This window comes from Acipenser ruthenus, chromosome 20, assembly GCF_902713425.1.
Source record: "Acipenser ruthenus chromosome 20, fAciRut3.2 maternal haplotype, whole genome shotgun sequence".
Taxonomy (NCBI): domain Eukaryota; kingdom Metazoa; phylum Chordata; class Actinopteri; order Acipenseriformes; family Acipenseridae; genus Acipenser; species Acipenser ruthenus.
Window position 1 is genome coordinate 3,921,746 of NC_081208.1, and position 13,640 is coordinate 3,935,385.

General features: G+C 35.1%; 1 protein-coding gene across 1 annotated transcript; it reads right to left on the bottom strand.

Annotated features, from left to right (window-relative positions):
* Positions 1-5,929: 5,929 nt before the first annotated feature.
* Positions 5,930-8,458, bottom strand: LOC117425485 (forkhead box protein L2-like). The gene has a single exon (XM_034042445.3). The coding sequence runs from the start codon at positions 7,268-7,270 to the stop codon at positions 6,395-6,397; it is 876 nt and encodes a 291-aa protein (XP_033898336.3). The 5' UTR covers positions 7,271-8,458; the 3' UTR covers positions 5,930-6,394.
* Positions 8,459-13,640: the final 5,182 nt, after the last annotated feature.

A 13,640-nucleotide genomic window follows, 5' to 3' on the forward strand; every position in this document is an offset into this window, starting at 1 on the left:
TCTTTTTTTTTTTCGTGAAGCATCTGTAGCAAGTGTCTGTCATGAGCACACAAAGAAAAGCCGCACGCTGTAATAGAGCTCTTTGAACGCTACACCTGCACGTCGTTAACGGCGTGCCGTGGAAGAACAAGGTCTATACGTGTGAGAAACTGTTAGCAATCAAACTCAGGCTGCTTTCCCCGTAGTATTTGTATGTTTATGTTAGGTCTGCTGTCGTGTTAACCGATGTTACCTGTCTGCGGCATAATAACCACGTTGGCTGATTATATGCTGTATGAACACACAAGTCAGATCCATTGCACAAGAATACATTTATTAAGCTAAGTAAACGGTTTATGTTCTGTCATTAAAAGAAAAATCTATAGGGTGTTATTTGTACAAAAGATGCCACAGAAAAATCACCACAGCTTATTATAGCTCATAGGTAGCATATCATTCATTCCTAATTGACAATACAGGAGTTACCAGAACACTCTGCTTTATTTAGCTGGTTCCCCAGACTTTATTTTCACTTTGACTTGGGTGAATTTGTCCAGCCACAACATTATAAGCTCACTGCCTGTGGGGCCCCACATAGCCTACGCTTACATCTTAAAACAAATCTGCAGCCACGTGATAAATACATAATAATAGGTATATCTTTGTTAAAAACTGTGTTACCACTAGTTATCTGTTTTGGTATCTACAAATGTACTACAAACTTCACAGGACACATTTCGAGAAAAGAAAGTGTCTATTATACCGTTTATTACACTGATTGATATTTCAAGCACATTTTCAGGAGAGACCATTTTACCATTGTAATTAATTAATTAATTAATTAATTGATTGATTAATAATAATAATAATAATAATAATAATAATAATAATAATAATAATAATACGTTTTCAATCCTGTCTGGTTTCTCTTGTATACAAAATAAAACCACCTTTAAATTGACTAATGATGACTGCTGTATTTGGTAAAAAAACAAAATATAACTGAATTGTGTTTTTTCAAACCATAGATATCTATTCATAAAGCATTTGCATGCCACTAAACGCATTGCAGCCCTATACAAAGGCCATCTACCTTCCATCATACTAATTATGTATTAATAAAACCTGTGAATAATAGTATTTAAAAAATAATATGAATAAATGGGGCTTTACATATGTAAACATATCCACGGACATTTGCTTGTACAATTATTTGCACCAACTAGAACCGTAGAATGTAAAGCAGTTGTATAGGATTAGTTGCTGAATACCATTTTAACCACTAGAGGTCACTGCGTCGCAGAAAACTTCAAGCATAACACAGCACTTGCCTGACGATGAATTCAGAATAAATTCAACACTGTACTTGTACCATAACAATTCAACCCTATATTGACACGTGCTCTCTCTCTCTCTCTCTCTCTCTCTCTCTCTCTATATATATATATATATATATATATATATATATATATATATAAATGATGTTGGCTGAAACCAAATACAAATAAAAATAAAACACGTTGTACATGTAATTTTGCATGGACGAATTATTGCCTTCATAAGGTATTACATGTACATAACACAATCTAACAGCATTGTAACCAGGACGTACTCCAAACGATGTATCACAGTAATCATATTGTGCGGTAAACCGGTGTATAGGCGCATTGCACTTGTAAACGTAAAACCAGATTTTTTTTTATTTAATATCACAACTGAACCAATAATAATTTAACACGTTTTTTTTGTTTGTTTTTTTTAAGACGTGCATGATACCGCAGTCGCCGCGTGGAGGCGCTCCTCGTCAATTTAGAGGTATTCGCTTCAGACAGTTCCAAGCCAGCAATGCACTGGCGGTAGAACCCGAGATGCTTGTAGAAGGTATGTGTGAGTTCACAGCGTGTGTTACTGTAAGCAATCTAATTACACCTCACAGAAACCTCGAGACATTGTTCATCGAGAATAAAAACAAATCCATAGGCCTAATGCTATACAAAGAACGGCACTTCTCAAAACAAGCATTTCTTTTCAAAATATGAAGTTTTATTTATATCAACGTTTTGTTGAATTAGAAAATCGTTTTTGTTATTTCAAAAAATACAAGTATTTATTTTTTTAAATGAATCCATTCAATATATTTGTTTTCTGTTGTTTTAAAATCATGATTTTTAAATGAATACAGGAGACGGAGAATGTATATTTATTAAAGGCTGTAAAAGTAATTTTGGACAGGAAAACGTGTTGAACTACAGTAACTTAATAAAATACTGCTACACCCCGGTTTTATTAACCCCTACAATTTGGTTTATATTTTTAGAGTTTGTTCGAAGAACAATACAGCTTGTGTTTTAAAAAAAAATACTATTTGGGTTCAAGAACATAAATTAATAATTTAACACAGGGTTTTATCCCTAGAAAAAGGCACCTTGTGTTAATTTTAACACTCACTATTGCGATTTCTATTGGGATGCAAGAATCACTAAGGGAAGGATCATCAAACTCAGTTATATCACGAACTAAAAATCATAAGAAAAACACTGTATGGATGTGCATGCCGCTGGCATTTTAAAGTAAAATGCAATTACTTTATTAAAAACGTTGGATGTCTGCAAAAAATAACCAATACTGATATAAACCATTCGTTTCACAAAAGACTCCTTGTGTAAAACGTTTTTAATATTTTATTAATGCGTCAATAAATTAATAATTATAAAAGAAGAAGAAGAAGAAGAAGGGCGTCTGCTAATAAATAAATAATAATAATAATAATGAACATAATTTAGATATTTAGCGATGCGATATACAGGGACGTTGACGGATAAAGTCGGATTATGCAGATGGCAAAATGTGTACCTTAAAACGATTTGGAGAATATCAATACATAAACAAATACAACTAAAAAAACGAGTTTCCTTTTCTGTACATATTTATGTCACTGTGAAATTTTATATTACTTCAAAGGGACGGATAAAACGTTGAGTTCTTCACTATTCTGCAGTATAAACACACGTTGACACAACACTGCCTGTATTGCTGTGGAAGTCGAAGTAGAGCTGGTATTTGTTACAGTAGTGTTCATTCATAACGCTTATTTTCAATATACCCAGTCTACTATTTGAACAACACGCTGCAATAACACTTTTTTAAAAGCTGTAACACACACACATTGCAGTACTTTAAATTTTAAACACACCGCTCTGGCCAAACGTTTTGCACACCTACAATTTTTAGGATTGAGACCATAAATAATAATAATAATAATAATAATAATAATAATAATAATAATAATAATAATAATAATAATAATATATATTTTATTAAACTAATGTAATCCAAGAAACTACAAAATGATATCACAAAAGTCTACTGGAAGCCATAATAGTAGTACAGTATTTCATGTTAGATTTCGAAATATCACACTTTTTCAATTTTTGACATTTTTGTCGTTAAGTATATGGAATACCGGTGTTTAATTCAATATGTTAAGGTAACGTTATTCCGTAGCTTTCATTCGACTTTATGAAGCAACATTTAATTCCAGGGTGATGCCAAACTTGGTCCAGAGCTATAACCCTTCGACCTGCTTTTATTCCAGACAGTTCTGTATTGAGCGGGCTGGGAAATCCGATTGATATTGTGATACCGGCACCTTGATAATCTTAATGTTGTTTTGTTAGCTGAAAATCAAACGTATTTACAATTATAAGTAATCTTGAAAGGAGAATTCCGGGGTCACGTAATAGCGTTAACAAATGTGTGTGCGGAGAAGGAGTTTTCACTGGAAACAAAAGGGGCAAATAATAAACTGCCCTGTCTATCTAAATAGTCTGTTCCAGGAGTTTAATTGTGTTTATTCCTTAAATGTTGGTGAGAGTAAATATTTCACAATCCCAACAGTGAGAAGTACTATGGCCTTTGCTTTTTCTGCCCCTTCAGACTGGACTAAACTACCCACAGCATCCAGGTTGTGTGCTCGCTGTATGCTGGTATGTAACTGTAACTCGCTCTGGCCTCCTCCTGGGACACCCTTGGAAACCAGATGATAGGGCTTTTCTAACAAATAACATTTTAAATAAATCAATAAAATAAAAGCAGATTGCAAACCATTTTCTCAAATTATAGGCCTATAGGGTCTGAGTCTATTATGGAAAACAATACAGGAAGCAAGATAGCAAACATCTTTAAAAATACAGGCTGTAACTCTGACATGAATGCATTGATTTTATTATTTTGTTCTTCCTTACAGTGGAGTTTGCCAGTGACACACAAATAACCTCCTGCTGCTGCATGCATAGCTATGGCCAAAGTTTTGCATCACCCTATAGAATTAATTGATTTTGCTTCAGAACATCGAATGAAACCTGCTGGATAATGTTACCTTTGGCATATTGATAAAATGTGATATTTCAAAAGCTATACTATAATGGCTTCCGGCAGACTTTTGCGATATCATTTTGTAGATTATTTGATTACACGGTGTTAAATAAAATATGGTCTCGAGTAGTCGAATGGGAAAGGTTTACACATTATTACGATCACGTATTGCTTATGTTTTGACGTGCATGTCTTATTAGATCTTGTTCAAACTTTAAAAACAGGACTACTGAGTAAGATAACATTACATGTTGAATCTTTTTTTTTGTTTATGATTTATTGAATGGTTTATTGTGTGATTCTCTGCGATACCCTCACAGAAACTAGTAGATAAATAAACAAAACATAGGAAGCTGCCGACTCTTAATGTGTTTCTTTTTTTCAGTATCAATGCCCAGAGCCCAAGCAATAGAAAGATGCGTCACATGGCCTACAAGTACGTCTGGACTTAGACAAACTGTGTCAAATGGTGTCCTGTTTGAATGTAATGTACCCCCATTTTTCTTTAAGTAGAAAATAAGTGTTACAGTAATTAAGATACAGCAGTTTAATTTTTTTTCTTTACTTGAACTAACATTAGTTTTTCTACCACTTTACAGACAAAACAAAAACTTTGCTCTGGTGCAAACAGTAAACTACGTTACAACACCCTTTTCAGAAGTAAGCAACCAAAGACACACATAGGAAAATAGCTTGGAAATGCTGCGCCTGTGCGTTTTTGAAATATGTGGGCTTACAATAACCTTTGGCTTATTAAAATAACACACATTATATCGCCCACAAGGTATCTTTTAATGTTAAGCGATGCTTTTGTGAAATATTCTGCCTTATTAATTTGTAATGTCGAACCTTCCGGTTTAGTTTCCGTCTCTATTTCTTTTATAAACGTTGATGCATTACATGTGTCACTCTTTAGAATACCGTTAATCAGTTAATACATTATATTTGAATGTAAGTTCGCAATCAAAAATTAAACCTGGTTGTGGTTATTGCTATGCTATTAGTGAGCAGGTCGGTAAACAGCGACGTGTTTTACATGCCAGTCAAACATGGGACATTTCGAGAAATAACTGTTTATTTGTGCTTGTTTTCAATAAGAACTGTTTTAAGTCATATTATGTTCTACAGGTAGAACAAATAAGCTACTGAATATTTTTAATGCATTTAACAACTTTTTCAAAAACTGGGAAAAGTATTTAAAACTAATATAAAATGTAGTTAAATCTTAAGAGTATAGAAGTTGCTACAAATAAAAAATTTAAAGCATGTGTAATTGATCGATTGATTGCCTTACATGCCATTATAATATATATATATATATATATATATAATTACTCAAACACTAAATTGTAAACTATGTAGCAATACTAAAAGAAAATGTATAAAATATTTGACAGCTTTTGTCTTCAAATTTAGTTGTCCAATATGTTAAGTTTTATTTGTTAATAAATTACCAAATGTCTTATTTCTCTTTTTATTTTATTTTTCAAACTAAAGTATTAGTTCAGTAACCCAACAAAAATATTTTTTTCCAAAAACAAGGAGGGCTAACCCTCAATTACACAAGTCACAGAAGTTGTCTTAACAAGCATTTATTAAAACAGAAATACCTTAATATAAAAATAAGTGCTATGCACATAAATTTAAGTTAACCTTCAATGCGAAAATGCATTTACATGTAACGATTTTATTTTTGTTGAAACGGCTGAAAACAGTTTTTTTGTACATTCAAGTCAAGCAAAAAACAATTGTGATCTTAAACATTAAAATGAACATGTTCAACATAGTAAAAAAAAAAACGATTCAATGCAATTCAAATCTGGACAACAAGTCAATCAACACTAGAAAAAATAAACTCGGCGGATCCAGGGCCGGGTTACTCCAAGATTATCCAGTCTTTTAAAATAAAACAAACGACAGTGTTTAAATTTCTTTTAAAATAACGTTAACACAGATGATTTTGTTTGACACGTTACCACAGTCTGTATTAATACCGAACAGCACCTGTCCTTTCGGTTAATCACAGTTCAACGCTTTCCTCCTAATCCCAATAATAATGCACAACAGGCATTTCAGGTTGTCTGGCACCAGGTAACTGGTAGGTACTGGCAGTCGCTGACGTCCCCCCCGGGCTGATTTGCTGGGTCATACCGGGATAGTGATTTCCCATCGCAGAAACCAAGTGTCGGTGATAGGGGTTATAGGATTGGTGAAGGGGGCTGGCATATCCGTTCATAGATACGGGGCTGGCATATCCGTTCATAGATACGGGGCTGGCATTGCCGCTGCTGGCTTGGCACTGCTGGTAACTCAACGACGTGGTCGCTTGCCCAAACGGGCTAGACTGTCCCACCGACCAAGAGTTACTGACAAAAGAAGTCTGCAAGTACTTGGAGTTAGGATGCAGGTAGTACGGATCGGAATAATTCAAGCAGGGTTTCCCGTATGGAGCTGATGGGGGTCGGTATGGTCTTTTTACTCGCCTGCGTCTCCGGTAATTCCCTTTATCGAACATATCGTCAAAGGCAGAGTCGAGGGTCCAGAAGTTACCTTTCCTCTCTCCGCCGCCTTCTCTGGGAACCTTAACGAAGCACTCGTTGAGGCTCAGGTTGTGTCTGATGCTGTTCTGCCAGCCCTTCTTGTTTTTCTCGTAATATGGAAATCTGTTTATGATGAACTGATATATCCCGTTGAGGGTGAGTTTTTTCTCTGGGCTCTCCCTGACAGCCATAGCGATCAGCGCTACGTACGAGTAGGGTGGCTTCTGATTGAGGTCCAGTCTTCCGGAGCCCCCCTCTTCCTCCTCCTCCTCCTCCTCCTCTGCTCGGTCCTGGGGATTCCTGCTGGCAGTGTCCTTACTGCAGTTCACGATTTCGGGGTGCCGGCTGCTAAATTTCTCGTCCTGAGACGTTTCCATTGCGATTTGTTTTATTGCCTCAAAAGAAGCGCCCAAAATCTGAAGTTATAAAAAAAATTAAACTTCGCAGAAGCTCAAGACAGCGCTTGCTACCTGTATGTCCTGTAATTTTACCTCCACTCCTCGCTTAAATACAACTGTTACAGACAGCAGACAGCTCAACCCCTCCCACCTTAGTCCCATAGGCTGAAGGTAGTTTTTTTTTTGTTTCTGTCTAGTTCTCTTTCACCGGGTCACGACAACTAGTAACAATTTTGTTTAGTGTTATCTGGAGGTCAGGGACGGTAGTTTTGTTTGGGTTTATTAATTAGAAGTGCAACAAATTGATATAATCCGTCACCCACGTTTCTGCGCTTTCAAACTCAAGAAATTCACCTTGCAATATTATCCAAAAAGAGTTTCTTGACAGTACAAATCACCTTACTTTAAAAAGAAACCGCTCTAAAAGATACAAATGAGAATCTGACTGAAGATGACGGGAGAACATGTGCAAAAATACCATGCTTTCAACCCCAAGACTAAGACTTACTCACTTCAAAATTATTATTATTTTTATTTCTTAGCAGACGCCCTTATCCAGGGCGACTTACAATTGTTACAAGATATCACATTATTTTTTTACATACAATTACCCATTTATACAGTTGGGTTTTTACTGCAGCAATCTAGGTAAAGTACCTTGCTCAAGGGTACAGCAGCAGTGTCCCTTACCAGGGATTGAACCCACGACCCTCGGGTCAAGAGTCCAGAGCCCTAAACACTACTCCACACCGCTGCTGAAAATGATTCATCAAGTGTAAAACAATCCTGCATCTTAAAACTGAAGGATCAGCTTACTCAATAGTAGCTAACAAGACCCAAATTATTTGATATGTTAAATAACAGGTATTAATATTATTATATTATTATCGTGCTTGTATATCGATTTCAACTGTGATCATTTCAATTGTGATTTACTATGCGCTTGATTCCGTTAACCAATGATTCTATTTATGCATTTCGATGTAGTTTAAAATAACCATGAAGCACCGCATAAAACGTCTGTCTTAAAACTTACTGCACGCGCTATTTTCTCAGTGACGTAGGCACGGGTTCCCAAACTTTTTTTTTTCCGTGAGGCCCACCTGTTCAGCTGCATTAAGCACTGCGGCCCACTGATGTCAAATTAAAAACATGTCAGACGTTTAAACCTGTAACATTATAAATAAACCTAAAGTGTCCTTTCTTTATTCATTTGAATAAATATTGTGAAAGATGGAAAATCACATAGAATATGCACTGAGTGAAAATATATATTTTTTTGAAAACACTTTAAATTTTAGTAAATAAAATAAATTGCAAAAACTAAAAACAGAATTTTTATCAAACGTTTAAAATGAGGTACCGTTGTATAATTGAACATTTTAGAAATGCAGTTATTTTTCTTGGTCAAACAAGAAAGAAGTGCATGTCTCTTATTCCCATTCATAAATACCTGATCAAGAATCACCGAGTAAAACCAGTGCAACGTGCACTACGCGTAACTAAAACGTCCAGCCGTTACCTCTCACGCTGAACCGTCATGCACAAAAAAGACGAATGCGCACAATATAGGAAACGAGAGCCTTGCATAAGTTAGTTTTTACGCCACTTCTCTGTACAACCAAATACAACTTGCAAAAACGAGCCACTATAAAATAGCGGTACTGTATATCCAAACATTTTAATACATCAATCAGTTACCGGTATGTACCAAGATTTATCAGTTTGATTATTAACTTGATTTAGTTAATATTGAAACATATATCAAAGTACTCAATATTTTAAATGGTAATAGCTACTTAGTCACAAAACGTATTCATCATACGCATCAATTGAATTTTTAAATGAATGTTATCAAGTTAGTAAAACGTTTGTAACAAAAGAAAAAGGTTTTTGCTAACCATAGTTCTCAAATGCTAAAATATAAATTGCAGTGTAATGTTTATACAGTAACGTGCAACCCTATTTTATTTTGTACTGGCAATAATTAATCAAACCGAGATAACAGACACCGTGCACTCTATTTTTTTCTCACATGTATTTACAATGTTTCTCAGGTCTGTTGAAGGCGCGACTGCACCTGCTCGATAATTGCAGCTCTACCCAAATACACAGTAGAAGTTTTCGTTTTGCAACCTTCCTATTTTGGAAACCAAAATAATGTCAATGAATCTCTCCTTATTCATGCGTGTAAAAATAAACCCCTCGCCAGATGGGGCAGATGTTTTAATGTATTTTTGTAGGTTGTTTTCTGGGCGCAACGGCACTTCTGAGATTTGTCAAGCAAGTTCATTTCATGTTGGTTTACCATACCATGCCTTCTAATTGATTCGTAAATGATAATATCCATATAGCAATGATTATATTTTTATTCAGATTAATAAAGCGCAGCAAGACTGATAAAACACAATATGAGATATAGATAGATAGAATACGAATACCCAATTTGGAATCATTTAAAAATGCATCAATATGATGTAATATCAGTAATAGAAAAAGACAAGAACGAATGCAATTGGTTACAACAACACGCTACAGTAATGCAACAGCTGTTACGCACAACATTTATGAAAATAATATGTAATAAACCATTTTCTTAATCCCTATCGACCAAATCAGCCAATAAGAAATCCCAGACAGGTCGACCCAAAATGGTGTCGCGCCTTTTCGCAGTTTAGATGTGAAGCATTCTGTATTGGGTCAGAATCATTTTTAAATGGGTTGTTTGCGCAAAATAACTTTTTTTTGCGTGTTTATTTTCTAAATGTGCAGAACAAAACGTAATGTCTGTTATGTTAACGTGTGTCCCACCTTTTCTACAAATATAACGTGCGCAAAAGACCAACGCTCCTGGAAGCGCATTGAACGGATTTTCGCCTGCAACATGGCAATTATAGGTGCAGAACGTCTATCCCATAGCAAAAACAAACACAATGGTTAATTGTTTTACTCATAAACAGCATTTAAGTGATGCGGTCCACATGTGGTTTCATACAGCCTTGTTTTACAATTCTCACAGGTAAGGCATTTTTTTTAAAACAAGATAAAATATGAAAAATAATTTATGGAAAAATACGCCCGTTAAAACGCATCTGGATGCATTTGATTTTCATTACGCCCGTTATGAAACAGGCAAAGACATATTTTAGGGGTCACCCCTAAAACGTGGTAACAATACAACAACAGTTCCCCATTAGATAACAGAACAAAAATGTAAAAACAAGTTACTTTTTTCTTTCTTTAATTGCGGTTCCAAGAGAATGCTATCATTAATCAGAAGAGATTAATGATAGCATTAAGCCGACGTGTAATTAAATGTTTGACAGCACAGGTTTCTTCCAGCCCTGACATTACATTTAAGTATTGCTCAATCCTATTCTAAGCTTCAAATCCAATCTGTGTATTAGTGTCTAAACTGGAATCCAAAACAAAACCGAGCGAGAATCATAACAGATAAATCACCATACTAAACTAAGCCAGGTACACAAATGCGCCTTTTTAAATTAGCGAAGCAACTACCCTGGATGCTAAAATGACAAAAAGAAACGAGTGCTTTCTTGATTTATTTTTAAAAAAACAAACAAACAAAAAAAAACGACATTTGATTTGAACATGGTGACGCTCTTAAATGATGTAATTAAGTTCTGCACAGTGCTTTTGACTCAAAGGCAATTGTCGGCTTTCAAATGGCCAGTTATCATCATGTATGCTTTGCCTCATCTCAAATTTAAAACCTTTGAACCTCAATATTAATAGATCGAAGTATTGTAACAAGAGGGTTTTTTTAAAACCATGGTTTACAGATTAAAAGGCGACAATTTGTTTTTAATTGAAAGCATTTTGGAGATTATACACATAACAACCTAATTGTGTGATTTAAAAGTTTAACCGGCTTTCAATTGAAATGTGTAGGTTCAGGGAGACCTTACAAGGAAAATTATTCAGAACCGGTGTATTTGTTCCATCCCTCATTATATATATATATATATATATATATATATATATATATATATATATATATATATATATATATATATATATATATAATTTGAAAACATATCTTCAAACAATATAACCAAAAAGCAGTATTTTTCTAATTGTATTACCAGTAATGACACGTTTAAAGATCAGCAGTAAAACTCACAGCTATGATATACATCTGACGTGGGTACACTTCTTTCTACAATCTCTTGTTAAGTATAATATTGTGAACCCTCATACTGCAACTTAATGTTTAGCAAACAAAAACAGTTTGGGTGACAGGTGGATGTAAAATCATAATATATCGCATTATATTACACGTCAACCCCAACAGGAAACATAGCAAGCATTTCTTATCTATATAAAATACGTTTTTTTCTCTCATCAAAGATAGTTAATTTACAAAACCACACCGTACAGATTCCTAACTACAGAGCCTGACAACTTGAAAGGACACTTTATACAGCATGTTGTCCCATATGAAAAATAAACAGAATATACTACAAATGCGTTTTAGATCAGATACAGTTCCAATGTATTTGTTTGGCCCTGTTATCCTGTTGCAATTCCAGTGTCAGTTAGTTCTCAGAGCAGACCTAGTCTGAGCTGAGCTGGTGTGTATATATATATATATATATAATATATTCAAGTTGAATATCCGAGTACTGTGAGCCTGACTAAGCTGCCAATTAGATACACAAGCTGGTCTTAACATCAAATATCCAGACATAACAAACAAACAAACAAACAAAACAAAAACATGCTTTCAAATATGAATCATTCTAATTGTTTAAGTAAGGCTGACATATTTTTAAATTCTGCGTCTAGCCTTGCGGTTCTTCACATCTGAATTTAAAACTGTGACCTGGTTTAAAATGGATTTATCTGTGGTGTCAATGGTTCAATAAAATCTTGTGCTTCTACCAAAAAATCTCTTCTGTTTTAAGGTGACCCCCCCCCTTTCAGATTTTTCCAAAATGAAATTGCTGAACAAAAATCACACACAAGTAGAGACTTAAGCACTTTGCTGTGTCTTTTCATTCAATTCTTGTATATAACTTTACCAACCATCGTCTTCCATCAACTTCAGAATGTAAAGGATAGAACCTTGGCAACGCGCTACTATTAGTGAGAACAAAAGGGTTAAACCTCAGCTTCTGTTTCACTGCCGGGCAGGAAGCTACAAGCCTCGTGTGGGGTGTATATGCATTTATATTCTACAGATGTAATTCTGGCTCTTGGGGCACAATAAATAAGTGCATAATACATCACTTTCAACATTCTTCTGAATGTTCTGAATTTACACCAAATGCAGCCCTTAAAACGTATTCATTGCTGCAAAAGTTAGTTTCCTTCATCTTCAGTCTGCGACATCAACTTCCAGACCCTTACTCTAACTAACATCAAGGATACTAAAATGAAAGCCGATACTGTCGAAGCCGAGAGCAGATCAGCAAAAACGAATAGAACAGCATTAGCAGGTTTCGAATCACCGCCCACATACAGCGAGGCAAGCCAACCTTGGCTCTGTACGAAGGCAGATAATCATCACCTAGTCGCAGGAGACAGAATGTCTCCCCGGACTAACTGACATAGAAATTAACAGAAGCCTACAAATAAGGAATACACTGCACCAGTGAGATTCGTTCCCGGAACGAAACACCATTTATTTTTTTATCTATTCAAATTAAAATCATATACTGGTTTTCCAAAACACCTGAGAAAATACTAGAATGAATCATCAAGCGTTGCTGGTGTTGTCAGAACAGAGGTGGTTTTTCATGGATTACTGTAAATATTCCCAAGCAAATCGATCGACAAACCTCAATTGTTTGCAAGTTGCAATGTTAATTGTCTTGGGACTATTTGAGCGGTTTTGACATCAGCTGCATGAAATACACCCTGAAACATTTTTATTTAATGTAAACAATAATAGATCGCTCCCAGTGCACATTATCTTACAAAAAGGGAGAGATTTGCATTTTTGTTATTGTTAGCATCTTATAGCAATCACTAGACGATAACCACATATGCATTTGAAGTCATCTACCTGTAGTTACGCTAGTCAAGGTAAGTATACAGTCAGTGATTTAGTGCCTGCAAGGATAACCTAGGAGATGGAAATATCACTCAACTTTATAATAAAGAACAAAACTTCTTTATAATAAAGAACTAATCGAATTCTTCTGATAATCGAATTATGACAGTGACATTTTGTACATGATGTTCCCAATCAAGAAACCTTCTAAAAAGATAGAATTCACCCCTTTAGCTCTAAATATGTACCCTACAGCACTGCACTGTTCTGCAAATACCAGGAAGGCTGACTCTGCAAACAGGGCAGAAGAGCACAGCACACAACATGACA